At 46.7% G+C, this 27,601-nt stretch overlaps 2 protein-coding genes across 2 annotated transcripts; both read left to right on the top strand.

The window, feature by feature from the left end:
- Positions 1–4,913: 4,913 nt before the first annotated feature.
- On the top strand, positions 4,914–5,659 carry LOC138747344 (uncharacterized). Its single transcript, XM_069906453.1, has 2 exons — positions 4,914–5,184; positions 5,529–5,659. Exons 1-2 carry the CDS (start codon positions 4,914–4,916, stop codon positions 5,657–5,659), a joined length of 402 nt encoding a protein of 133 aa, XP_069762554.1.
- An 11,106-nt stretch (positions 5,660–16,765) lies between these two features.
- Positions 16,766–17,511, top strand: LOC138747343 (uncharacterized). The gene is made up of 2 exons (XM_069906452.1): positions 16,766–17,036; positions 17,381–17,511. Exons 1-2 carry the CDS (start codon positions 16,766–16,768, stop codon positions 17,509–17,511), a joined length of 402 nt encoding a protein of 133 aa, XP_069762553.1.
- The last annotated feature ends 10,090 nt before the right edge of the window (positions 17,512–27,601 follow it).

Here is a 27,601-nt window from a genome sequence, read left to right as displayed (position 1 = left end):
TGTGTCGTGCATCTGTCTCTCTGTGTCGTGTGCCTGTCTCTTTGTGTCGTGTGTGTGTCTCTGTCTCTGTCTGTGTGTGTGTGTCTGTCTCTTTGTGTCGTGTGTGTGTCTCTCTGTGTGTCTCTCTGTCTCTTTCTGTGTGCATGTCTCCCTCTCCGTCTGTGTGTATCTCTCAATCTGTCTGTGTCTGTCTGTCTGTCTGTGTCTCTGTCTGTCTCTCTCTCGCTGACAGTGTCTCTCTCTCTGTCTCTGTCTGTGTGTGTTTCTCTGTGTGTCTGTGTCTGTCTCTCTGTTTCTGTGTGTGTGTGTGTCTGTCTGGGTATGTGTGTGTCGCTCTCTCTCGGTGTCTCTAATATTTGCTTATTCATTACCCACCATTATCCATTCCTACTGGTGGTGCGGGCTTTGTTCCCCAAGGCGTCTGTATTGGCTGTCCATAGACCATCTCTGCCCCAACGCATTCCTCGGTGTCACCTGCATTAAAATCAAGATGGCATCAGCACCTTTTTGGGCACTTTTAGCCGTGTTTCCTCAGTTGTTCTGGCCAGTTTTGTGTTTCGTTCACACATTCCTGCTGCCTGGGGTTCACGGCACTCGTGGAAGATCGCCAGTTCCTGAAACAATTCTTCATTTATCTTATTTGTAACATTTTTACATTTCATTTAACATATGCATTAAAAAACTTAAATTTCTTATTTGAAAATAAGATAAAATTAATGCATAGTGATTTCAAAAGTAACCCCTCCCACAGCTGCCCAATAGAAAACAATAAAGAGAGAAAACATCTAGATAGTATTTATAAAAATTGACCAAAACTCTCAAATAAAATCTTGCTTTTCTTGGTTTTAGGAGTCAGAAAGTTCGTGTTGGGTGATTACAACTTAATTCCTGCAATTGGTAAATACACATCCCAAATCTTCAAAAGAGAAATTCAAATTTGTTCCGTGAATTCGATGTAATTATTTCGTGGGAATCAATGGCCTATTTCAGTGTGGCCATCGACCCATTCCCAAATACGCATCGGACTTCCAAGTTACTGCCACACATTTTAACCCTATAACAATTACAGCACAGAAACAGGTCATTTGGCCCTTCTTGTCTGCACTGAACTAAATACTCTCCTCTCGTACCACCTCTCTGCATTCCCCTCCCCTCCAATTTTTCCTGAAATGACAAAATGGACCCTGCCGCCACTATTTCTCCCGGAAGCTCACTCCACTCAGCCACCACTCTGAGTAAAGAAGTTCCCCCTCATGTTACTTCCAAACTTTTGCCTCTTAACTCAATACCTCCTGTTTCAATCTCTGCTCCCCGCAATGAAAAAAGTCTACCCACATCAACACTTTCCATCCTCCTAGTAATTTTAAAGACCTCAATCAAATCCCCTCTCAACCATCTACAATCCAAAGAATAAAGACTTCATTTGCTCAATCTTTCTTTGTAATCTAGTTGCTGATATCCAGGTAACATTGACGTAAATCTTCTCTGCACCCTCTCTACTTTGTTGATAGCTTTCCTCTCATTTGGTGACCAGAAGTGCACACAGTATCACAACAGGGCCTCACCAATACCTTGTCTAGTCTCAACCTCACTGCCCGACTCCTGTATTCTATGCTATGGTTGATCAAGGCCAGCTATTTGAACAGATTCTTTTCGAGGTACTCTCTGATTACCCTCCAATAATTTACCTATCACTGTCAGGCTCACCTGGTTGGCTTTTGAAGCCGTTTTTCAACAAAGGAACATTAGATTACATCCATTCCTCTGGCACCTCACCCGTGGATAAACAGGTTTTAAATATTTCTGTCAGAGCCCTTGCAATTTCTACTCTTCTTTCCCTCAAGGCCAAGGGAATATCATGTCAGACCTCCATCCACCAACAGACAAAAATCAGCAATCACAAGGTGAAGGCAGGACAGTAGTCCCACCTCTCCAGCACGAGTCACCCCAGGATCAAGTCAGCACTGACTGCAAGAAGTTTCTACATCCTCTCGGTGTCTGTGTGGATTTCCTCCCACACTCCACAGCTCAAGGGGGCCGTAAGTTCATTGGCGATTTGGGAAGCTCAAGACCATGGGGTGGAAGTGCACATTCTTGTCCTGGGGGCATCAATTCAATTCAACAGCACAGATGAACCTTTGGGCACGACCTGATCTTTTTCTGGTTTCAAACTCATTATTTTTGAAAATTGTATGTGCACCTCTAATGCAGCACGACTGCTGCTAAACAGGCTTCATGATACATATCCATGACAAGAACTCGGAAGAATCTGATTTGGTTGCTAGACTTTTGAACAGAACAGTGTCTGGACATTTTATCCCTAAACTGAAACTTTATAGACATACAGAACAAAAAGAGGGCAAAACAAGCTTGTGTCTCACCAATACCACAATTCACAGACACTTTTTAAGTTCTCAAGGGTGGCAGAAAACACAAAAATAGACAAACTCCTTCCACACTGTCACTTTGAGAGTTTGGACTCACCATGCTGTAAATATTGCCAAGCCATCACTCTCTCTCCAAATCAATGACCAAAAGTACTGGCTGAGTGATAGATTTGAGACATTTTACCCGCTATGTAGCAATCAGGCACAAGGAAAATTGCTGCTTCCATTGTAAAGTATTTAGGAATCTCAGACCACAAACAACCTTCACCCCGAAAAACAAGCAATTCTCCACAATAAAACTAGGTTTCCTTCCTGTCTGCAAGCATTTGCTCTCTTGAGTCTGAATGGCACAAGTGGGGAAACCGTTTCAAACCCATGACCTGAAACAGCATATTCTCTTCCCCTATTGGAGCTGTCTTGCAATTGGCCACCACTGCCCAAGCAAGAATGAACTGGGAGATCTCACACTTGCTCCTTCACAGGTGAGACCTCCCTGTTCATTGGAGCTCCATATTATCCATCTTGCTCTATTTTGTTAACCTTAATCAAGTCTCCTCTCATTCTCCAACACTCCCATGAAAAATAAAAATCATGTATCCTGTAGTTCGCGAGTCCGGACACCAGGTGGTGGTATTATACCTAGATCTCTCTCCCTCGCTTCATGCATGCAGTACTCGGTGTGAACAGGCGGTGGCAGCACTTTACAGCCCTTGCAATCTGCAGCTTGGACAGGAGATGGTTGCTTTGCACCTCGTGGGCTCTTGCACCAAGATTGAAGATTTGGAGATTTCCCATTGATTGGCAGAGAACATACACGACATCACATCCAACCCTGAGATTTCCCTTTTCCTGTGGACACGGCCGAATTCCCACGCATGGGTCGTGCAAAAATAAACGGTTCAGTGGAAACCTGGAAAGATAAAAGAATTGAAAACAAAGAAAATCAATAAAGTGCTGCAAGAGTCCTGAAATGAGTTCCTGATGTAGTCTGAAGGTGGAGGGGGAGCAGCTTTCCTGAACCTGGGGGTGTGAGTCTTGAGGCTCCTTGTGCTCCAATTGTTGCTTTGGTCTGGGCTTCTGTCCTTTTGCCTAGATTCTCATCCTCTGCTTTTTCAGTGTGAACCTTGCCATCAGCCCCAGGAATAAAAACGTGGAGATATGGATCGGAATTCTTTCTGGCTGGGTACACGTTGTAACACGGAGCCTGGAGCACCTCAAACACTGCTCTCATCCTCGTGTGTTCACGGCTAGAGACGAGAACAAATCTGGTCCTTAGCCACTGATAAATCCATCTCCAGGATGCTGGCACTTTATTCCTGTGTGTTTGCTTTGAACCTTGCTTCGTGCTAGGGCTTTGAATTAAGAATTTTTCATTATTTTTTTCCTTTTGAATTGAATATTACAATATATGCTAATGCACTTTTCAAATTGTTTAACAATGGAAACAATATTTTAAAGAAAAATCTGTAGATTTCACCATCTGAGGTGGAGGAACTAAACTGTGGTTTCGGTGGGTCCATGCCCAGGGGTATTCGGATTATTTTAAACAGGACCGTCTTCCAATGTCTGCAGCGGAACTGGCAGAAAGAGGATTAGGCTGTCGGTGTCATTGTTACTGACGTCTCATTCCAGTACAGAAACCTTCCAGTCTGTGGTGAACTGATTTTCTCATCCCACTGACCAGCACCCATTTCATATCCCTTCATACCCCTCCCATCCATGCCCATATCCAAATGCTTTCTGCAGTTAAGCCATTTCTGAATCCACACATCCATAGATCCGAAGCCTTATGACTGAGTGTGTGGAGCCTATCAAATGCCTCACCAAAATGAAGACAAACCTCATCCTCTGCCAGACCTTCATCCATTCCTTTTAGTAACACTTGATGGTTGAGGTCAGGGGTCCCCAAACGGGTCAGACTGTCCTCATAGCATCCCTGATCCCTCATTGACCTCAACGCCAGGAATCCTGGCGCTGGATGAGGTGGGGGGAACATCACTGCCGCATCTACTTGAGGAACAGAGAGTCCTGTGGAAAAGTGGAACCTTTCTATTATTGGCCCTGACCACCCGTCCCACTTGCAGGTCCCCATCCCCAGCCCCCTCACATCGCTCACAAACTTCCCGCTCATTCCCATCCAAGGGTCCCCGACCCCCTCACACTCACTGGTCCTCCTCACCCTCGCAGTTCCCAAACCCCGTCACCGTTCTGGGTCCTCAACCTCCTGAGCTTCACGGTTCTACCTCAGGCTCTCAGGTCCCCCTCACCCTTCTGGGCCCCCCTCCCTCCTCCCCCCTCAGCCTCACGTGTCTCCGATCCCCCCTCACCCTTCTGGGTTCCCGACAACCCCTCAGCCTAGAGGATCGCCGACACCCCTCTCAGCCACGCAGGTCCCCAACACCCCTCACCCATCTGGTTCCCCCCTCACCCATCTGGTTCCCCCTCACCCTTCTGGTTCCCCCTCACCCTTCTGGTTCCCCCTCACCCTTCTGGTTGCCCCTCCCTCCTCAGCCTCACCGGTCCCTGATGCCCCCTCACCTTTCTAGGTCCCAACCACCCTCAGCCTCGCGGGGTCCAACCACCCTCAGCCTCGCGGGGCCTCGACCCCCATCAGCCTCGCGGGTGCCCGACCCACCCTCAGCCTCATGGGTCCTCGACCCTCGTGAGCCACGTGGGGCCCGACCTCCTCAGCCTCACGGGTCACCCCCTCAGCCTCGCGGGCCCCGACCCCCCTCAGCCTCGCCGGGACCCAACGCCCCTCAGCCTCGCGGGTCCCCGACCGACCTCAGCCTCGCGTGTACCCGACCCCCCTTAGCCTCGCGGGTCCCCGACCCCACTCAGCCTCACGTTTCCCCCTCCCCCCAACAGCCTCACGGACCCCGACCCCCCTTCAGCCTCACGGGTCCCCGACTACCACACCCTAATGTCACCCCGACCCAAACTCCCTCACGGTTCCCCGGACCCACCTCACAACCATCCCTCTGCACGTTCCCCTCCGAGCTCCGGCCGCCCCAGACCCAAAGGGCGACCCGTGGAAACTCCGTCCTCTCTGGTCTCGCTCCCAAAATGCCTCGATTCCCGCCCGTGAAGAACCGACACGAACCTCTCTCTCCCTCCCGCTCGCCAACTACTCCTCCAAAGGCGGGAAAGATCAACAACATGGCGGCCCCCAGGGGTCGCTCTCGCGAGAGCTTTGGCCACCCCTGCACGGGATCTCTTCTCCGCCACCCCGAGCCCCTGGATGGAGCCCTTTGGAGCCCCCTCTGTCCTGAGAACCTCGTCCCACTGGGGAAGGGTCCAAGAGTTGCCTCGGGCCTCCAGTCCATCTCCCCTTCAGGCTGCACATTTCCACACCAGGACCTGCACCACATTCCCCCACAAGATTCCAGTCCATCCCACCTCCACCACCTTGGCCCAAAGCTCATTCCACGCTCCCACCCCCCTCTGAGGGAAAAAAAATCCACCTTCAATCTCAATCCATGTCCTCCTCTCTGAATCTCCTCTACTCTCCTTGGTAACAGCCTGTCCCCATGGACACGATCCGTCCCCACTCACAATTTTCAAATCTTCCTCAATCTTCTACGGTCCAGGGAATAAAGTCCCAGCCTGTCCAACCTTCCCCTGGAACTCAAACCCCGAAAGCCAGACCACCTTCTTGTCCCTCTCCTCGACGCGCTCTCATTCCTATCCTCCTCCCCTCCGGCCACCCAAACGGCACACAATGTTCCCCAGTTGGCCTCACCCAGGCCTTGTCCAACTTCCTCGTAGCCTCCCACCTCCTGCACTCAATCCTCTCATTTCTGAAGGCCAAAATACCAGAAGCATTCTTCACCCCCCCACCCCCCCCCCATCTCTACATGGGACTCCACTTTCGGGCAGTTCTGTATCACAGTTCCTCAATCCCTTTGTTTGACAACACTCCTCAATGGTCTGCCATTTAACATTCAAACTCTTACGTTTTAAGAATCAATTGCAGAGATCCATGGATGTGGGAAGTCAGGAGGGTTAGGGACTGGCTGCAGGTCGATGAGACTGGCAGAATGATATTTCACCATGGACGAGAAGGGCCGAAGGGTCTCTTTTCTTTGCTGTGGGGTTTCTAGGGAAGAGTTCACACCATTCTCAGGAAGGAGGATGAGCAGACAGATGTCATGGTCCACGGGTAGGAAAGGTGATGAGATCCTGCCAGGAGAGATGAGAGAGTTAAGTGCGAAGGTGAAGGGCACAACCAAGGGGTCTCTCTCTCTGTCTGTTTGTGTGCGTGTGTAACTACTTCTGTGTGTTTCTCTCTATGTCTGTGTGTGTGTCTCTCTCTGTCTGTCTCTCGGTCTGAGTGTGTCTCTGTGACTGTGTGTCTCTCTGTGTCTGAGTGTGTCTCTGTGTCTGACTCTGTCTGTGTCTCTCTCTGTCTGTGTGTGTCTCTCTCTCTGTGTATCACCCTCTGTGTGTGTGTCTCTGTGTCTGTTTGTGTGTCTCTGTCTGTCTGTTTGTCGCTCTGTGTGTGTGTCTCTCTCTCCCTCTGTGTCACAATTTGTGTCTCTCTGTCTGTATGTGTGTGTGTCTCTCTGTCTATGTCTCTGTATCTGAGTCTCGGTATCTGAGTCTCTGTGTGTGTGTGTCTCTCTCTCTGTCTGTGTCTTTCTCTCTCTCTGTCCCTCTCTCTGTCACTCTGTTTCTCTCTCTGTGTCTCTGTGTGTGTTTCTATATCTGTGTCTCTGTCTCTGTGTGTGTCTCTCTCTGTCTATGTCTGTCTCTCTGTGTCGTGTGTTTGTCTCTGTGTGTGTGTGTGTCTGTCTCTCTGTGTCGTGTGTGTGTCTCTCTTTCTGTGTGCGTGTCTCTTTCTCCGTCTGTGTGTGTCTATCTGTCTGTCTGTGTCTCTTGTCTATCTCTCTCTCTCTGTCTGTGTATGTTTCTGTGTGTGTCTCTCTCTCTGTGTCTGTCTGTGTGTGTGTGTCTGTCTCTCTGTTTCTGTGTGTGTGTGTGTGTGTCTGTCTGGGTATGTGTGTCGCTCTCTCTCGGTGTCTCTAATATTTGCTTATTCATTACCCACCATTATCCATCCCTACTGGTGGTGCGGGCTTTGTTCCCCAAGGCGTCTGTATTGGCTGTCCATAGACCATATCTGCCCCAACGCATTCCTCAGTGTCACCTGCATTAAAATCAAGATGGCATCAGCACCTTTTTGGGCACTTTTAGCCGTGTTTCCTCAGTTGTTCTGGCCAGTTTTGTGTTTCGTTCACACATTCCTGCTGCCTGGGGTTCATGGCACTCGTAGAAGATAGCCAGTTCCTGAAACAATTCTTCATTTATCTTATTTGTAACATTTTTACATTTAATTTAACATATGCATTAAAAAACTTAAATTTCTTATTTGAAAATAAGATAAAATTAATGCATAGTGATTTCAAAAGTAACCCCTCCCACAGCTGCCCAATAGAAAACAATAAAGAGAGAAAACATCTAGATAGTATTTATAAAAATTGACCAAAACTCTCAAATAAAATCTTGCTTTTCTTGGTTTTAGGAGTCAGAAAGTTCGTGTTGGGTGATTACCACTTAATTCCTACAATTGGTAAATACACATCCCAAATCTTCAAAAGAGAAATTCAAATTTGTTCCGTGAATTCGATGTAATTATTTCGTGGGAATCAATGGCCTATTTCAGTGTGGCCATCGACCCATTCCCAAATACGCATCGGACTTCCAAGTTACTGCCACACATTTTAACCCTATAACAATTACAGCACAGAAACAGGTCATTTGGCCCTTCTTGTCTGCACTGAACTAAATACTCTCCTCTCGTACCACCTCTCTGCATTCCCCTCCCCTCCAATTTTTCCTGAAATGACAAAATGGACCCTGCCGCCACTATTTCTCCCGGAAGCTCACTCCACTCAGCCACCACTCTGAGTAAAGAAGTTCCCCCTCATGTTACTTCCAAACTTTTACCTCCTGTTTCAATCTCTGAGATTTTTTCATTATTTTTTTCCTTTTGAATTGAACATTACGATATATGTTAATGCACTTTTCAAATTATTTTACAATGTAAACAATATTTTAAAGAAAAATCTGTAGATTTCACCACCTGAGGTGGAGGAACTAAACTGTGGTTTCGGTGGGTCCACGCCTAGGGGTATTCGGATTATTTTAAACTGGACCGTCTTCCAATGTCTGCAGCGGAACCGGCAGAAAGAGGATTGGGCTGTCGGTGTCATTGTTAATGACGTCTCATTCCAGTACAGAAACCTTCCAGTCTGTGGTGAACTGATTTTCTCATCCCACTGACCAGCACCCATTTCATATCCCTTCATACCCCTCCCATCCATGCCCATATCAAATGCTTTCTGCAGTTAAGCCATTTCTGAATCCACACATCCATAGATCCCAAGCCTTATGACTGAGTCTGTGGAGCCTATCAAATGTCTATGTTTGTGTGTGTCTCTCTGTGTCTGTGTGTGTCTCTGTGTCTGTGTGTGTCTCTCCCTCTGTATGTGTGTCTCTGTCTGTCTGTTTGTGTGTCGCTGTGTGTGTGTCTCTCACTCCCTCTGTGTCACAATTTGTGTCTCTCTGTCTGTATGTGTGTGTCTCTCTCTGTCTGTGTCTCTGTATCTGTGTGAGTCTCTGTGTCTGTCTCTGTGTGTCTGTGTCTCTCTGTCTGTGTCTCTCTGTCTGTGTCTCTCTCTCTGTGTCTCTGTGTGTGTTTCTATATCTGTGTGTCTGTGTGTGTCTATGTCTCTGTGTGTGTCTCTCTATCTGTCTGTGTGTGTCTGTCTGTGTATTTGTGTGTCTCTGTCTGTTTGTGTGTCGCTGTGTGTGTGTGTCTCTCTCTGTGTCACAATTTGTGTCTCTCTGTCTGTATGTGTGTGTCTCTCTCTGTCTGTGTCTCTGTATCTGTGTGAGCCTCTGAGTCTCTCTCTGTCTGTGTCTCTCTCTGTCTGTGTGTGTGTCTCTCTCTGTGCCACTGTCTGTGTCTCTGTGTGTGTTTCTATATCTGTGTGCCTCTGTGTGTGTGTGTATCTGTCTGTGTGTGTCTGTCTCTCTGTGTCGTGCATCTGTCTCTCTGTGTCGTGTGCCTGTCTCTTTGTGTCGTGTGTGTGTCTCTGTCTCTGTCTGTGTGTGTGTGTCTGTCTCTTTGTGTCGTGTGTGTGTCTCTCTGTGTGTCTCTCTGTCTCTTTCTGTGTGCATGTCTCCCTCTCCGTCTGTGTGTATCTCTCAATCTGTCTGTGTCTGTCTGTCTGTCTGTGTCTCTGTCTGTCTCTCTCTCGCTGACAGTGTCTCTCTCTCTGTCTCTGTCTGTGTGTGTTTCTCTGTGTGTCTGTGTCTGTCTCTCTGTTTCTGTGTGTGTGTGTGTCTGTCTGGGTATGTGTGTGTCGCTCTCTCTCGGTGTCTCTAATATTTGCTTATTCATTACCCACCATTATCCATTCCTACTGGTGGTGCGGGCTTTGTTCCCCAAGGCGTCTGTATTGGCTGTCCATAGACCATCTCTGCCCCAACGCATTCCTCGGTGTCACCTGCATTAAAATCAAGATGGCATCAGCACCTTTTTGGGCACTTTTAGCCGTGTTTCCTCAGTTGTTCTGGCCAGTTTTGTGTTTCGTTCACACATTCCTGCTGCCTGGGGTTCACGGCACTCGTGGAAGATCGCCAGTTCCTGAAACAATTCTTCATTTATCTTATTTGTAACATTTTTACATTTCATTTAACATATGCATTAAAAAACTTAAATTTCTTATTTGAAAATAAGATAAAATTAATGCATAGTGATTTCAAAAGTAACCCCTCCCACAGCTGCCCAATAGAAAACAATAAAGAGAGAAAACATCTAGATAGTATTTATAAAAATTGACCAAAACTCTCAAATAAAATCTTGCTTTTCTTGGTTTTAGGAGTCAGAAAGTTCGTGTTGGGTGATTACAACTTAATTCCTGCAATTGGTAAATACACATCCCAAATCTTCAAAAGAGAAATTCAAATTTGTTCCGTGAATTCGATGTAATTATTTCGTGGGAATCAATGGCCTATTTCAGTGTGGCCATCGACCCATTCCCAAATACGCATCGGACTTCCAAGTTACTGCCACACATTTTAACCCTATAACAATTACAGCACAGAAACAGGTCATTTGGCCCTTCTTGTCTGCACTGAACTAAATACTCTCCTCTCGTACCACCTCTCTGCATTCCCCTCCCCTCCAATTTTTCCTGAAATGACAAAATGGACCCTGCCGCCACTATTTCTCCCGGAAGCTCACTCCACTCAGCCACCACTCTGAGTAAAGAAGTTCCCCCTCATGTTACTTCCAAACTTTTACCTCCTGTTTCAATCTCTGAGATTTTTTCATTATTTTTTTCCTTTTGAATTGAACATTACGATATATGTTAATGCACTTTTCAAATTATTTTACAATGTAAACAATATTTTAAAGAAAAATCTGTAGATTTCACCATCTGAGGTGGAGGAACTAAACTGTGGTTTCAGTGGGTCCACGCCTAGGGGTATTCGGATTATTTTAAACTGGACCGTCTTCCAATGTCTGCAGCGGAACTGGCAGAAAGAGGATTGGGCTGTCGGTGTCATTGTTAATGACGTCTCATTCCAGTACAGAAACCTTCCAGTCTGTGGTGAACTGATTTTCTCATCCCACTGACCAGCACCCATTTCATATCCCTTCATACCCCTCCCATCCATGCCCATATCAAATGCTTTCTGCAGTTAAGCCATTTCTGAATCCACACATCCATAGATCCCAAGCCTTATGACTGAGTCTGTGGAGCCTATCAAATGTCTATGTTTGTGTGTGTCTCTCTGTGTCTGTGTGTGTCTCTGTGTGGGTCTCTCTCTCTCTCTCTCTCTGTGTCTGTGTGTGTCTCTGTGTCTGTGTGTGTCTCTCCCTCTGTATGTGTGTCTCTGTCTGTCTGTTTGTGTGTCGCTGTGTGTGTGTCTCTCACTCCCTCTGTGTCACAATTTGTGTCTCTCTGTCTGTATGTGTGTGTCTCTCTCTGTCTGTGTCTCTGTATCTGTGTGAGTCTCTGTGTCTGTCTCTGTGTGTCTGTGTCTCTCTGTCTGTGTCTCTCTCTCTGTGTCTCTCTCTCTGTGTCTCTCTCTCTGTGTCTCTGTGTGTGTTTCTATATCTGTGTGTCTGTGTGTGTCTATGTCTCTGTGTGTGTCTCTCTATCTGTCTGTGTGTGTCTGTCTGTGTATTTGTGTGTCTCTGTCTGTTTGTGTGTCGCTGTGTGTGTGTGTCTCTCTCTGTGTCACAATTTGTGTCTCTCTGTCTGTATGTGTGTGTCTCTCTCTGTCTGTGTCTCTGTATCTGTGTGAGCCTCTGTGTCTCTCTCTGTCTGTGTCTCTCTCTGTCTGTGTGTGTGTCTCTCTCTGTGCCACTGTCTGTGTCTCTGTGTGTGTTTCTATATCTGTGTGCCTCTGTGTGTGTGTGTATCTGTCTGTGTGTGTCTGTCTCTCTGTGTCGTGCATCTGTCTCTCTGTGTCGTGTGCCTGTCTCTTTGTGTCGTGTGTGTGTCTCTGTCTCTGTCTGTGTGTGTGTGTCTGTCTCTTTGTGTCGTGTGTGTGTCTCTCTGTGTGTCTCTCTGTCTCTTTCTGTGTGCATGTCTCCCTCTCCGTCTGTGTGTATCTCTCAATCTGTCTGTGTCTGTCTGTCTGTCTGTGTCTCTGTCTGTCTCTCTCTCGCTGACAGTGTCTCTCTCTCTGTCTCTGTCTGTGTGTGTTTCTCTGTGTGTCTGTGTCTGTCTCTCTGTTTGTGTGTGTGTGTGTGTCTGTCTGGGTATGTGTGTGTCGCTCTCTCTCGGTGTCTCTAATATTTGCTTATTCATTACCCACCATTATCCATTCCTACTGGTGGTGCGGGCTTTGTTCCCCAAGGCGTCTGTATTGGCTGTCCATAGACCATCTCTGCCCCAACGCATTCCTCGGTGTCACCTGCATTAAAATCAAGATGGCATCAGCACCTTTTTGGGCACTTTTAGCCGTGTTTCCTCAGTTGTTCTGGCCAGTTTTGTGTTTCGTTCACACATTCCTGCTGCCTGGGGTTCACGGCACTCGTGGAAGATCGCCAGTTCCTGAAACAATTCTTCATTTATCTTATTTGTAACATTTTTACATTTCATTTAACATATGCATTAAAAAACTTAAATTTCTTATTTGAAAATAAGATAAAATTAATGCATAGTGATTTCAAAAGTAACCCCTCCCACAGCTGCCCAATAGAAAACAATAAAGAGAGAAAACATCTAGATAGTATTTATAAAAATTGACCAAAACTCTCAAATAAAATCTTGCTTTTCTTGGTTTTAGGAGTCAGAAAGTTCGTGTTGGGTGATTACAACTTAATTCCTGCAATTGGTAAATACACATCCCAAATCTTCAAAAGAGAAATTCAAATTTGTTCCGTGAATTCGATGTAATTATTTCGTGGGAATCAATGGCCTATTTCAGTGTGGCCATCGACCCATTCCCAAATACGCATCGGACTTCCAAGTTACTGCCACACATTTTAACCCTATAACAATTACAGCACAGAAACAGGTCATTTGGCCCTTCTTGTCTGCACTGAACTAAATACTCTCCTCTCGTACCACCTCTCTGCATTCCCCTCCCCTCCAATTTTTCCTGAAATGACAAAATGGACCCTGCCGCCACTATTTCTCCCGGAAGCTCACTCCACTCAGCCACCACTCTGAGTAAAGAAGTTCCCCCTCATGTTACTTCCAAACTTTTGCCTCTTAACTCAATACCTCCTGTTTCAATCTCTGCTCCCCGCAATGAAAAAAGTCTACCCACATCAACACTTTCCATCCTCCTAGTAATTTTAAAGACCTCAATCAAATCCCCTCTCAACCATCTACAATCCAAAGAATAAAGACTTCATTTGCTCAATCTTTCTTTGTAATCTAGTTGCTGATATCCAGGTAACATTGACGTAAATCTTCTCTGCACCCTCTCTACTTTGTTGATAGCTTTCCTCTCATTTGGTGACCAGAAGTGCACACAGTATCACAACAGGGCCTCACCAATACCTTGTCTAGTCTCAACCTCACTGCCCGACTCCTGTATTCTATGCTATGGTTGATCAAGGCCAGCTATTTGAACAGATTCTTTTCGAGGTACTCTCTGATTACCCTCCAATAATTTACCTATCACTGTCAGGCTCACCTGGTTGGCTTTTGAAGCCGTTTTTCAACAAAGGAACATTAGATTACATCCATTCCTCTGGCACCTCACCCGTGGATAAACAGGTTTTAAATATTTCTGTCAGAGCCCTTGCAATTTCTACTCTTCTTTCCCTCAAGGCCAAGGGAATATCATGTCAGACCTCCATCCACCAACAGACAAAAATCAGCAATCACAAGGTGAAGGCAGGACAGTAGTCCCACCTCTCCAGCACGAGTCACCCCAGGATCAAGTCAGCACTGACTGCAAGAAGTTTCTACATCCTCTCGGTGTCTGTGTGGATTTCCTCCCACACTCCACAGCTCAAGGGGGCCGTAAGTTCATTGGCGATTTGGGAAGCTCAAGACCATGGGGTGGAAGTGCACATTCTGGTCCTGGGGGCATCAATTCAATTCAACAGCACAGATGAACCTTTGGGCACGACCTGATCTTTTTCTGGTTTCAAACTCATTATTTTTGAAAATTGTATGTGCACCTCTAATGCAGCACGACTGCTGCTAAACAGGCTTCATGATACATATCCATGACAAGAACTCGGAAGAATCTGATTTGGTTGCTAGACTTTTGAACAGAACAGTGTCTGGACATTTTATCCCTAAACTGAAACTTTATAGACATACAGAACAAAAAGAGGGCAAAACAAGCTTGTGTCTCACCAATACCACAATTCACAGACACTTTTTAAGTTCTCAAGGGTGGCAGAAAACACAAAAATAGACAAACTCCTTCCACACTGTCACTTTGAGAGTTTGGACTCACCATGCTGTAAATATTGCCAAGCCATCACTCTCTCTCCAAATCAATGACCAAAAGTACTGGCTGAGCGATAGATTTGAGACATTTTACCCGCTATGTAGCAATCAGGCACAAGGAAAATTGCTGCTTCCATTGTAAAGTATTTAGGAATCTCAGACCACAAACAACCTTCACCCCGAAAAACAAGCAATTCTCCACAATAAAACTAGGTTTCCTTCCTGTCTGCAAGCATTTGCTCTCTTGAGTCTGAATGGCACAAGTGGGGAAACCGTTTCAAACCCATGACCTGAAACAGCATATTCTCTTCCCCTATTGGAGCTGTCTTGCAATTGGCCACCACTGCCCAAGCAAGAATGAACTGGGAGATCTCACACTTGCTCCTTCACAGGTGAGACCTCCCTGTTCATTGGAGCTCCATATTATCCATCTTGCTCTATTTTGTTAACCTTAATCAAGTCTCCTCTCATTCTCCAACACTCCCATGAAAAATAAAAATCATGTATCCTGTAGTTCGCGAGTCCGGACACCAGGTGGTGGTATTATACCTAGATCTCTCTCCCTCGCTTCATGCATGCAGTACTCGGTGTGAACAGGCGGTGGCAGCACTTTACAGCCCTTGCAATCTGCAGCTTGGACTGGAGATGGTTGCTTTGCACCTCGTGGGCTCTTGCACCAAGATTGAAGATTTGGAGATTTCCCATTGATTGGCAGAGAACATACACGACATCACATCCAACCCTGAGATTCCCTTTTTCCTGTGGACACGGCCGAATTCCCACGCATGGGTCGTGCAAAAATAAACGGTTCAGTGGAAACCTGGAAAGATAAAAGAATTGAAAACAAAGAAAATCAATAAAGTGCTGCAAGAGTCCTGAAATGAGTTCCTGATTGAGTCTGAAGGTGGAGGGGGAGCAGCTTTCCTGAACCTGGGGGTGTGAGTCTTGAGGCTCCTTGTGCTCCAATTGTTGCTTTGGTCTGGGCTTCTGTCCTTTTGCCTAGATTCTCATCCTCTGCTTTTTCAGTCTGAACCTTGCCATCAGCCCCAGGAATAAAAACGTGGAGATATGGATCGGAATTCTTTCTGGCTGGGTACACGTTGTAACACGGAGCCTGGAGCACCTCAAACACTGCTCTCATCCTCGTGTGTTCACGGCTAGAGACGAGAACAAATCTGGTCCTTAGCCACTGATAAATCCATCTCCAGGATGCTGGCACTTTATTCCTGTGTGTTTGCTTTGAACCTTGCTTCGTGCTAGGGCTTTGAATTAAGAATTTTTCATTATTTTTTTCCTTTTGAATTGAATATTACAATATATGCTAATGCACTTTTCAAATTGTTTAACAATGGAAACAATATTTTAAAGAAAAATCTGTAGATTTCACCATCTGAGGTGGAGGAACTAAACTGTGGTTTCGGTGGGTCCATGCCCAGGGGTATTCGGATTATTTTAAACAGGACCGTCTTCCAATGTCTGCAGCGGAACTGGCAGAAAGAGGATTAGGCTGTCGGTGTCATTGTTAATGACGTCTCATTCCAGTACAGAAACCTTCCAGTCTGTGGTGAACTGATTTTCTCATCCCACTGACCAGCACCCATTTCATATCCCTTCATACCCCTCCCATCCATGCCCATATCCAAATGCTTTCTGCAGTTAAGCCATTTCTGAATCCACACATCCATAGATCCGAAGCCTTATGACTGAGTGTGTGGAGCCTATCAAATGCCTCACCAAAATGAAGACAAACCTCATCCTCTGCCAGACCTTCATCCATTCCTTTTAGTAACACTTGATGGTTGAGGTCAGGGGTCCCCAAACGGGTCAGACTGTCCTCATAGCATCCCTGATCCCTCATTGACCTCAACGCCAGGAATCCTGGCGCTGGATGAGGTGGGGGGAACATCACTGCCGCATCTACTTGAGGAACAGAGAGTCCTGTGGAAAAGTGGAACCTTTCTATTATTGGCCCTGACCACCCGTCCCACTTGCAGGTCCCCATCCCCAGCCCCCTCACATCGCTCACAAACTTCCCGCTCATTCCCATCCAAGGGTCCCCGACCCCCTCACACTCACTGGTCCTCCTCACCCTCGCAGTTCCCAAACCCCGTCACCGTTCTGGGTCCTCAACCTCCTGAGCTTCACGGTTCTACCTCAGGCTCTCAGGTCCCCCTCACCCTTCTGGGCCCCCCTCCCTCCTCCCCCCTCAGCCTCACGTGTCTCCGATCCCCCCTCACCCTTCTGGGTTCCCGACAACCCCTCAGCCTAGAGGATCGCCGACACCCCTCTCAGCCACGCAGGTCCCCAACACCCCTCACCCATCTGGTTCCCCCCTCACCCATCTGGTTCCCCCTCACCCTTCTGGTTCCCCCTCACCCTTCTGGTTCCCCCTCACCCTTCTGGTTGCCCCTCCCTCCTCAGCCTCACCGGTCCCTGATGCCCCCTCACCTTTCTAGGTCCCAACCACCCTCAGCCTCGCGGGGTCCAACCACCCTCAGCCTCGCGGGGCCTCGACCCCCATCAGCCTCGCGGGTGCCCGACCCACCCTCAGCCTCATGGGTCCTCGACCCTCGTGAGCCACGTGGGGCCCGACCTCCTCAGCCTCACGGGTCACCCCCTCAGCCTCGCGGGCCCCGACCCCCCTCAGCCTCGCCGGGACCCAACGCCCCTCAGCCTCGCGGGTCCCCGACCGACCTCAGCCTCGCGTGTACCCGACCCCCCTTAGCCTCGCGGGTCCCCGACCCCACTCAGCCTCACGTTTCCCCCTCCCCCCAACAGCCTCACGGACCCCGACCCCCCTTCAGCCTCACGGGTCCCCGACTACCACACCCTAATGTCACCCCGACCCAAACTCCCTCACGGTTCCCCGGACCCACCTCACAACCATCCCTCTGCACGTTCCCCTCCGAGCTCCGGCCGCCCCAGACCCAAAGGGCGACCCGTGGAAACTCCGTCCTCTCTGGTCTCGCTCCCAAAATGCCTCGATTCCCGCCCGTGAAGAACCGACACGAACCTCTCTCTCCCTCCCGCTCGCCAACTACTCCTCCAAAGGCGGGAAAGATCAACAACATGGCGGCCCCCAGGGGTCGCTCTCGCGAGAGCTTTGGCCACCCCTGCACGGGATCTCTTCTCCGCCACCCCGAGCCCCTGGATGGAGCCCTTTGGAGCCCCCTCTGTCCTGACAACCTCGTCCCACTGGGGAAGGGTCCAAGAGTTGCCTCGGGCCTCCAGTCCATCTCCCCTTCAGGCTGCACATTTCCACACCAGGACCTGCACCACATTCCCCCACAAGATTCCAGTCCATCCCACCTCCACCACCTTGGCCCAAAGCTCATTCCACGCTCCCACCCCCCTCTGAGGGAAAAAAAATCCACCTGCAATCTCAATCCATGTCCTCCTCTCTGAATCTCCTCTACTCTCCTTGGAAACAGCCTGTCCCCATGGACACGATCCGTCCCCACTCACAATTTTCAAATCTTCCTCAATCTTCTACGGTCCAGGGAATAAAGTCCCAGCCTGTCCAACCTTCCCCTGGAACTCAAACCCCGAAAGCCAGACCACCTTCTTGTCCCTCTCCTCGACGCGCTCTCATTCCTATCCTCCTCCCCTCCGGCCACCCAAACGGCACACAATGTTCCCCAGTTGGCCTCACCCAGGCCTTGTCCAACTTCCTCGTAGCCTCCCACCTCCTGCACTCAATCCTCTCATTTCTGAAGGCCAAAATACCAGAAGCATTCTTCACCCCCCCACCCCCCCCCATCTCTACATGGGACTCCACTTTCGGGCAGTTCTGTATCACAGTTCCTCAATCCCTTTGTTTGACAACACTCCTCAATGGTCTGCCATTTAACATTCAAACTCTTACGTTTTAAGAATCAATTGCAGAGATCCATGGATGTGGGAAGTCAGGAGGGTTAGGGACTGGCTGCAGGTCGATGAGACTGGCAGAATGATATTTCACCATGGACGAGAAGGGCCGAAGGGTCTCTTTTCTTTGCTGTGGGGTTTCTAGGGAAGAGTTCACACCATTCTCAGGAAGGAGGATGAGCAGACAGATGTCATGGTCCACGGGTAGGAAAGGTGATGAGATCCTGCCAGGAGAGATGAGAGAGTTAAGTGCGAAGGTGAAGGGCACAACCAAGGGGTCTCTCTCTCTGTCTGTTTGTGTGCGTGTGTAACTACTTCTGTGTGTTTCTCTCTATGTCTGTGTGTGTGTCTCTCTCTGTCTGTCTCTCGGTCTGAGTGTGTCTCTGTGACTGTGTGTCTCTCTGTGTCTGAGTGTGTCTCTGTGTCTGACTCTGTCTGTGTCTCTCTCTGTCTGTGTGTGTCTCTCTCTCTGTGTATCACCCTCTGTGTGTGTGTCTCTGTGTCTGTTTGTGTGTCTCTGTCTGTCTGTTTGTCGCTCTGTGTGTGTGTCTCTCTCTCCCTCTGTGTCACAATTTGTGTCTCTCTGTCTGTATGTGTGTGTGTCTCTCTGTCTATGTCTCTGTATCTGAGTCTCGGTATCTGAGTCTCTGTGTGTGTGTGTCTCTCTCTCTGTCTGTGTCTCTCTCTCTCTCTGTCCCTCTCTCTGTCACTCTGTTTCTCTCTCTGTGTCTCTGTGTGTGTTTCTATATCTGTGTCTCTGTCTCTGTGTGTGTCTCTCTCTGTCTATCTCTCTGTGTCGTGTGTTTGTCTCTGTGTCGTGTGTGTGTCTCTCTTTCTGTGTGCGTGTCTCTTTCTCCGTCTCTGTGTGTCTATCTGTCTGTCTGTGTCTCTTGTCTATCTCTCTCTCTCTGTCTGTGTATGTTTCTGTGTGTGTCTCTCTCTCTGTGTCTGTCTGTGTGTGTGTGTCTGTCTCTCTGTTTCTGTGTGTGTGTGTGTGTGTCTGTCTGGGTATGTGTGTCGCTCTCTCTCGGTGTCTCTAATATTTGCTTATTCATTACCCACCATTATCCATCCCTACTGGTGGTGCGGGCTTTGTTCCCCAAGGCGTCTGTATTGGCTGTCCATAGACCATATCTGCCCCAACGCATTCCTCAGTGTCACCTGCATTAAAATCAAGATGGCATCAGCACCTTTTTGGGCACTTTTAGCCGTGTTTCCTCAGTTGTTCTGGCCAGTTTTGTGTTTCGTTCACACATTCCTGCTGCCTGGGGTTCATGGCACTCGTAGAAGATAGCCAGTTCCTGAAACAATTCTTCATTTATCTTATTTGTAACATTTTTACATTTAATTTAACATATGCATTAAAAAACTTAAATTTCTTATTTGAAAATAAGATAAAATTAATGCATAGTGATTTCAAAAGTAACCCCTCCCACAGCTGCCCAATAGAAAACAATAAAGAGAGAAAACATCTAGATAGTATTTATAAAAATTGACCAAAACTCTCAAATAAAATCTTGCTTTTCTTGGTTTTAGGAGTCAGAAAGTTTGTGTTGGGTGATTACCACTTAATTCCTACAATTGGTAAATACACATCCCAAATCTTCAAAAGAGAAATTCAAATTTGTTCCGTGAATTCGATGTAATTATTTCGTGGGAATCAATGGCCTATTTCAGTGTGGCCATCGACCCATTCCCAAATACGCATCGGACTTCCAAGTTACTGCCACACATTTTAACCCTATAACAATTACAGCACAGAAACAGGTCATTTGGCCCTTCTTGTCTGCACTGAACTAAATACTCTCCTCTCGTACCACCTCTCTGCATTCCCCTCCCCTCCAATTTTTCCTGAAATGACAAAATGGACCCTGCCGCCACTATTTCTCCCGGAAGCTCACTCCACTCAGCCACCACTCTGAGTAAAGAAGTTCCCCCTCATGTTACTTCCAAACTTTTACCTCCTGTTTCAATCTCTGAGATTTTTTCATTATTTTTTTCCTTTTGAATTGAACATTACGATATATGTTAATGCACTTTTCAAATTATTTTACAATGTAAACAATATTTTAAAGAAAAATCTGTAGATTTCACCACCTGAGGTGGAGGAACTAAACTGTGGTTTCGGTGGGTCCACGCCTAGGGGTATTCGGATTATTTTAAACTGGACCGTCTTCCAATGTCTGCAGCGGAACCGGCAGAAAGAGGATTGGGCTGTCGGTGTCATTGTTAATGACGTCTCATTCCAGTACAGAAACCTTCCAGTCTGTGGTGAACTGATTTTCTCATCCCACTGACCAGCACCCATTTCATATCCCTTCATACCCCTCCCATCCATGCCCATCTCAAATGCTTTCTGCAGTTAAGCCATTTCTGAATCCACACATCCATAGATCCCAAGCCTTATGACTGAGTCTGTGGAGCCTATCAAATGTCTATGTTTGTGTGTGTCTCTCTGTGTCTGTGTGTGTCTCTGTGTCTGTGTGTGTCTCTCCCTCTGTATGTGTGTCTCTGTCTGTCTGTTTGTGTGTCGCTGTGTGTGTGTCTCTCACTCCCTCTGTGTCACAATTTGTGTCTCTCTGTCTGTATGTGTGTGTCTCTCTCTGTCTGTGTCTCTGTATCTGTGTGAGTCTCTGTGTCTGTCTCTGTGTGTCTGTGTCTCTCTGTCTGTGTCTCTCTCTCTGTGTCTCTCTCTCTGTGTCTCTGTGTGTGTTTCTATATCTGTGTGTCTGTGTGTGTCTATGTCTCTGTGTGTGTCTCTCTATCTGTCTGTGTGTGTCTGTCTGTGTATTTGTGTGTCTCTGTCTGTTTGTGTGTCGCTGTGTGTGTGTGTCTCTCTCTGTGTCACAATTTGTGTCTCTCTGTCTGTATGTGTGTGTCTCTCTCTGTCTGTGTCTCTGTATCTGTGTGAGCCTCTGAGTCTCTCTCTGTCTGTGTCTCTCTCTGTCTGTGTGTGTGTCTCTCTCTGTGCCACTGTCTGTGTCTCTGTGTGTGTTTCTATATCTGTGTGCCTCTGTGTGTGTGTGTATCTGTCTGTGTGTGTCTGTCTCTCTGTGTCGTGCATCTGTCTCTCTGTGTCGTGTGCCTGTCTCTTTGTGTCGTGTGTGTGTCTCTGTCTCTGTCTGTGTGTCTGTCTCTTTGTGTCGTGTGTGTGTCTCTCTGTGTGTCTCTCTGTCTCTTTCTGTGTGCATGTCTCCCTCTCCGTCTGTGTGTATCTCTCAATCTGTCTGTGTCTGCCTGTCTGTCTGTGTCTCTGTCTGTCTCTCTCTCGCTGACAGTGTCTCTCTCTCTGTCTCTGTCTGTGTGTGTTTCTCTGTGTGTCTGTGTCTGTCTCTCTGTTTCTGTGTGTGTGTGTGTCTGTCTGGGTATGTGTGTGTCGCTCTCTCTCGGTGTCTCTAATATTTGCTTATTCATTACCCACCATTATCCATTCCTACTGGTGGTGCGGGCTTTGTTCCCCAAGGCGTCTGTATTGGCTGTCCATAGACCATCTCTGCCCCAACGCATTCCTCGGTGTCACCTGCATTAAAATCAAGATGGCATCAGCACCTTTTTGGGCACTTTTAGCCGTGTTTTCTCAGTTGTTCTGGCCAGTTTTGTGTTTCGTTCACACATTCCTGCTGCCTGGGGTTCACGGCACTCGTGGAAGATCGCCAGTTCCTGAAACAATTCTTCATTTATCTTATTTGTAACATTTTTACATTTCATTTAACATATGCATTAAAAAACTTAAATTTCTTATTTGAAAATAAGATAAAATTAATGCATAGTGATTTCAAAAGTAACCCCTCCCACAGCTGCCCAATAGAAAACAATAAAGAGAGAAAACATCTAGATAGTATTTATAAAAATTGACCAAAACTCTCAAATAAAATCTTGCTTTTCTTGGTTTTAGGAGTCAGAAAGTTCGTGTTGGGTGATTACAACTTAATTCCTGCAATTGGTAAATACACATCCCAAATCTTCAAAAGAGAAATTCAAATTTGTTCCGTGAATTCGATGTAATTATTTCGTGGGAATCAATGGCCTATTTCAGTGTGGCCATCGACCCATTCCCAAATACGCATCGGACTTCCAAGTTACTGCCACACATTTTAACCCTATAACAATTACAGCACAGAAACAGGTCATTTGGCCCTTCTTGTCTGCACTGAACTAAATACTCTCCTCTCGTACCACCTCTCTGCATTCCCCTCCCCTCCAATTTTTCCTGAAATGACAAAATGGACCCTGCCGCCACTATTTCTCCCGGAAGCTCACTCCACTCAGCCACCACTCTGAGTAAAGAAGTTCCCCCTCATGTTACTTCCAAACTTTTACCTCCTGTTTCAATCTCTGAGATTTTTTCATTATTTTTTTCCTTTTGAATTGAACATTACGATATATGTTAATGCACTTTTCAAATTATTTTACAATGTAAACAATATTTTAAAGAAAAATCTGTAGATTTCACCATCTGAGGTGGAGGAACTAAACTGTGGTTTCGGTGGGTCCACGCCTAGGGGTATTCGGATTATTTTAAACTGGACCGTCTTCCAATGTCTGCAGCGGAACTGGCAGAAAGAGGATTGGGCTGTCGGTGTCATTGTTAATGACGTCTCATTCCAGTACAGAAACCTTCCAGTCTGTGGTGAACTGATTTTCTCATCCCACTGACCAGCACCCATTTCATATCCCTTCATACCCCTCCCATCCATGCCCATATCAAATGCTTTCTGCAGTTAAGCCATTTCTGAATCCACACATCCATAGATCCCAAGCCTTATGACTGAGTCTGTGGAGCCTATCAAATGTCTATGTTTGTGTGTGTCTCTGTGTCTGTGTGTGTCTCTCCCTCTGTATGTGTGTCTCTGTCTGTCTGTTTGTGTGTCGCTGTGTGTGTGTCTCTCACTCCCTCTGTGTCACAATTTGTGTCTCTCTGTCTGTATGTGTGTGTCTCTCTCTGTCTGTGTCTCTGTATCTGTGTGAGTCTCTGTGTCTGTCTCTGTGTGTCTGTGTCTCTCTGTCTGTGTCTCTCTCTCTGTGTCTCTCTCTCTGTGTCTCTGTGTGTGTTTCTATATCTGTGTGTCTGTGTGTGTCTATGTCTCTGTGTGTGTCTCTCTATCTGTCTGTGTGTGTCTGTCTGTGTATTTGTGTGTCTCTGTCTGTTTGTGTGTCGCTGTGTGTGTGTGTCTCTCTCTGTGTCACAATTTGTGTCTCTCTGTCTGTATGTGTGTGTCTCTCTCTGTCTGTGTCTCTGTATCTGTGTGAGCCTCTGTGTCTCTCTCTGTCTGTGTCTCTCTGTCTGTGTGTGTGTCTCTCTCTGTGCCACTGTCTGTGTCTCTGTGTGTGTTTCTATATCTGTGTGCCTCTGTGTGTGTGTGTATCTGTCTGTCTGTGTCTCTCTCTCTGTGTCTCTCTCTCTGTGTCTCTGTGTGTGTTTCTATATCTGTGTGTCTGTGTGTGTCTATGTCTCTGTGTGTGTCTCTCTATCTGTCTGTGTGTGTCTGTCTGTGTATTTGTGTGTCTCTGTCTGTTTGTGTGTCGCTGTGTGTGTGTGTCTCTCTCTGTGTCACAATTTGTGTCTCTCTGTCTGTATGTGTGTGTCTCTCTCTGTCTGTGTCTCTGTATCTGTGTGAGCCTCTGTGTCTCTCTCTGTCTGTGTCTCTCTGTCTGTGTGTGTGTCTCTCTCTGTGCCACTGTCTGTGTCTCTGTGTGTGTTTCTATATCTGTGTGCCTCTGTGTGTGTGTGTATCTGTCTGTGTGTGTCTGTCTCTCTGTGTCGTGCATCTGTCTCTCTGTGTCGTGTGCCTGTCTCTTTGTGTCGTGTGTGTGTCTCTGTCTCTGTCTGTGTGTGTGTGTCTGTCTCTGTGTCGTGTGTGTGTCTCTCTGTGTGTCTCTCTGTCTCTTTCTGTGTGCATGTCTCCCTCTCCGTCTGTGTGTATCTCTCAATCTGTCTGTGTCTGTCTGTCTGTCTGTGTCTCTGTCTGTCTCTCTCTCGCTGACAGTGTCTCTCTCTCTGTCTCTGTCTGTGTGTGTTTCTCTGTGTGTCTGTGTCTGTCTCTCTGTTTCTGTGTGTGTGTGTGTCTGTATGGGTATGTGTGTGTCGCTCTCTCTCGGTGTCTCTAATATTTGCTTATTCATTACCCACCATTATCCATTCCTACTGGTGGTGCGGGCTTTGTTCCCCAAGGCGTCTGTATTGGCTGTCCATAGACCATCTCTGCCCCAACGCATTCCTCGGTGTCACCTGCATTAAAATCAAGATGGCATCAGCACCTTTTTGGGCACTTTTAGCCGTGTTTCCTCAGTTGTTCTGGCCAGTTTTGTGTTTCGTTCACACATTCCTGCTGCCTGGGGTTCACGGCACTCGTGGAAGATCGCCAGTTCCTGAAACAATTCTTCATTTATCTTATTTGTAACATTTTTACATTTCATTTAACATATGCATTAAAAAACTTAAATTTCTTATTTGAAAATAAGATAAAATTAATGCATAGTGATTTCAAAAGTAACCCCTCCCACAGCTGCCCAATAGAAAACAATAAAGAGAGAAAACATCTAGATAGTATTTATAAAAATTGACCAAAACTCTCAAATAAAATCTTGCTTTTCTTGGTTTTAGGAGTCAGAAAGTTCGTGTTGGGTGATTACAACTTAATTCCTGCAATTGGTAAATACACATCCCAAATCTTCAAAAGAGAAATTCAAATTTGTTCCGTGAATTCGATGTAATTATTTCGTGGGAATCAATGGCCTATTTCAGTGTGGCCATCGACCCATTCCCAAATACGCATCGGACTTCCAAGTTACTGCCACACATTTTAACCCTATAACAATTACAGCACAGAAACAGGTCATTTGGCCCTTCTTGTCTGCACTGAACTAAATACTCTCCTCTCGTACCACCTCTCTGCATTCCCCTCCCCTCCAATTTTTCCTGAAATGACAAAATGGACCCTGCCGCCACTATTTCTCCCGGAAGCTCACTCCACTCAGCCACCACTCTGAGTAAAGAAGTTCCCCCTCATGTTACTTCCAAACTTTTGCCTCTTAACTCAATACCTCCTGTTTCAATCTCTGCTCCCCGCAATGAAAAAAGTCTACCCACATCAACACTTTCCATCCTCCTAGTAATTTTAAAGACCTCAATCAAATCCCCTCTCAACCATCTACAATCCAAAGAATAAAGACTTCATTTGCTCAATCTTTCTTTGTAATCTAGTTGCTGATATCCAGGTAACATTGACGTAAATCTTCTCTGCACCCTCTCTACTTTGTTGATAGCTTTCCTCTCATTTGGTGACCAGAAGTGCACACAGTATCACAACAGGGCCTCACCAATACCTTGTCTAGTCTCAACCTCACTGCCCGACTCCTGTATTCTATGCTATGGTTGATCAAGGCCAGCTATTTGAACAGATTCTTTTCGAGGTACTCTCTGATTACCCTCCAATAATTTACCTATCACTGTCAGGCTCACCTGGTTGGCTTTTGAAGCCGTTTTTCAACAAAGGAACATTAGATTACATCCATTCCTCTGGCACCTCACCCGTGGATAAACAGGTTTTAAATATTTCTGTCAGAGCCCTTGCAATTTCTACTCTTCTTTCCCTCAAGGCCAAGGGAATATCATGTCAGACCTCCATCCACCAACAGACAAAAATCAGCAATCACAAGGTGAAGGCAGGACAGTAGTCCCACCTCTCCAGCACGAGTCACCCCAGGATCAAGTCAGCACTGACTGCAAGAAGTTTCTACATCCTCTCGGTGTCTGTGTGGATTTCCTCCCACACTCCACAGCTCAAGGGGGCCGTAAGTTCATTGGCGATTTGGGAAGCACAAGACCATGGGGTGGAAGTGCACATTCTGGTCCTGGGGGCATCAATTCAATTCAACAGCACAGATGAACCTTTGGGCACGACCTGATCTTTTTCTGGTTTCAAACTCATTATTTTTGAAAATTGTATGTGCACCTCTAATGCAGCACGACTGCTGCTAAACAGGCTTCATGATACATATCCATGACAAGAACTCGGAAGAATCTGATTTGGTTGCTAGACTTTTGAACAGAACAGTGTCTGGACATTTTATCCCTAAACTGAAACTTTATAGACATACAGAACAAAAAGAGGGCAAAACAAGCTTGTGTCTCACCAATACCACAATTCACAGACACTTTTTAAGTTCTCAAGGGTGGCAGAAAACACAAAAATAGACAAACTCCTTCCACACTGTCACTTTGAGAGTTTGGACTCACCATGCTGTAAATATTGCCAAGCCATCACTCTCTCTCCAAATCAATGACCAAAAGTACTGGCTGAGCGATAGATTTGAGACATTTTACCCGCTATGTAGCAATCAGGCACAAGGAAAATTGCTGCTTCCATTGTAAAGTATTTAGGAATCTCAGACCACAAACAACCTTCACCCCGAAAAACAAGCAATTCTCCACAATAAAACTAGGTTTCCTTCCTGTCTGCAAGCATTTGCTCTCTTGAGTCTGAATGGCACAAGTGGGGAAACCGTTTCAAACCCATGACCTGAAACAGCATATTCTCTTCCCCTATTGGAGCTGTCTTGCAATTGGCCACCACTGCCCAAGCAAGAATGAACTGGGAGATCTCACACTTGCTCCTTCACAGGTGAGACCTCCCTGTTCATTGGAGCTCCATATTATCCATCTTGCTCTATTTTGTTAACCTTAATCAAGTCTCCTCTCATTCTCCAACACTCCCATGAAAAATAAAAATCATGTATCCTGTAGTTCGCGAGTCCGGACACCAGGTGGTGGTATTATACCTAGATCTCTCTCCCTCGCTTCATGCATGCAGTACTCGGTGTGAACAGGCGGTGGCAGCACTTTACAGCCCTTGCAATCTGCAGCTTGGACAGGAGATGGTTGCTTTGCACCTCGTGGGCTCTTGCACCAAGATTGAAGATTTGGAGATTTCCCATTGATTGGCAGAGAACATACACGACATCACATCCAACCCTGAGATTTCCCTTTTCCTGTGGACACGGCCGTATTCCCACGCATGGGTCGTGCAAAAATAAACGGTTCAGTGGAAACCTGGAAAGATAAAAGAATTGAAAACAAAGAAAATCAATAAAGTGCTGCAAGAGTCCTGAAATGAGTTCCTGATTGAGTCTGAAGGTGGAGGGGGAGCAGCTTTCCTGAACCTGGGGGTGTGAGTCTTGAGGCTCCTTGTGCTCCAATTGTTGCTTTGGTCTGGGCTTCTGTCCTTTTGCCTAGATTCTCATCCTCTGCTTTTTCAGTCTGAACCTTGCCATCAGCCCCAGGAATAAAAACGTGGAGATATGGATCGGAATTCTTTCTGGCTGGGTACACGTTGTAACACGGAGCCTGGAGCACCTCAAACACTGCTCTCATCCTCGTGTGTTCACGGCTAGAGACGAGAACAA

The sequence above is a fragment of the Narcine bancroftii genome, chromosome 12 (assembly GCF_036971445.1).
Source record: "Narcine bancroftii isolate sNarBan1 chromosome 12, sNarBan1.hap1, whole genome shotgun sequence".
Taxonomy (NCBI): Eukaryota; Metazoa; Chordata; class Chondrichthyes; order Torpediniformes; family Narcinidae; genus Narcine; species Narcine bancroftii.
The sequence above is the reverse complement of the archived record's forward strand: the minus strand, read 5'-3'. Positions and strand labels throughout refer to the sequence as shown.

What these genes read in the sequence shown, in the direction of transcription:
- LOC138747344 (XM_069906453.1), top strand. Translation starts at nt 4,914, where the DNA reads ATGCCCCCTCACCTTTCTAGGTCCCAACCACCCTCAGCCTCGCGGGGT. An exon ending in GACCGACCTCAGCCTCGCGT is followed by an intron (nt 5,185 to 5,528) that starts GTACCCGACCCC and finishes ACTCCTCCAAAG; the next exon opens with GCGGGAAAGATCAACAACAT.
- LOC138747343 (XM_069906452.1), top strand. Translation starts at nt 16,766, where the DNA reads ATGCCCCCTCACCTTTCTAGGTCCCAACCACCCTCAGCCTCGCGGGGT. An exon ending in GACCGACCTCAGCCTCGCGT is followed by an intron (nt 17,037 to 17,380) that starts GTACCCGACCCC and finishes ACTCCTCCAAAG; the next exon opens with GCGGGAAAGATCAACAACAT.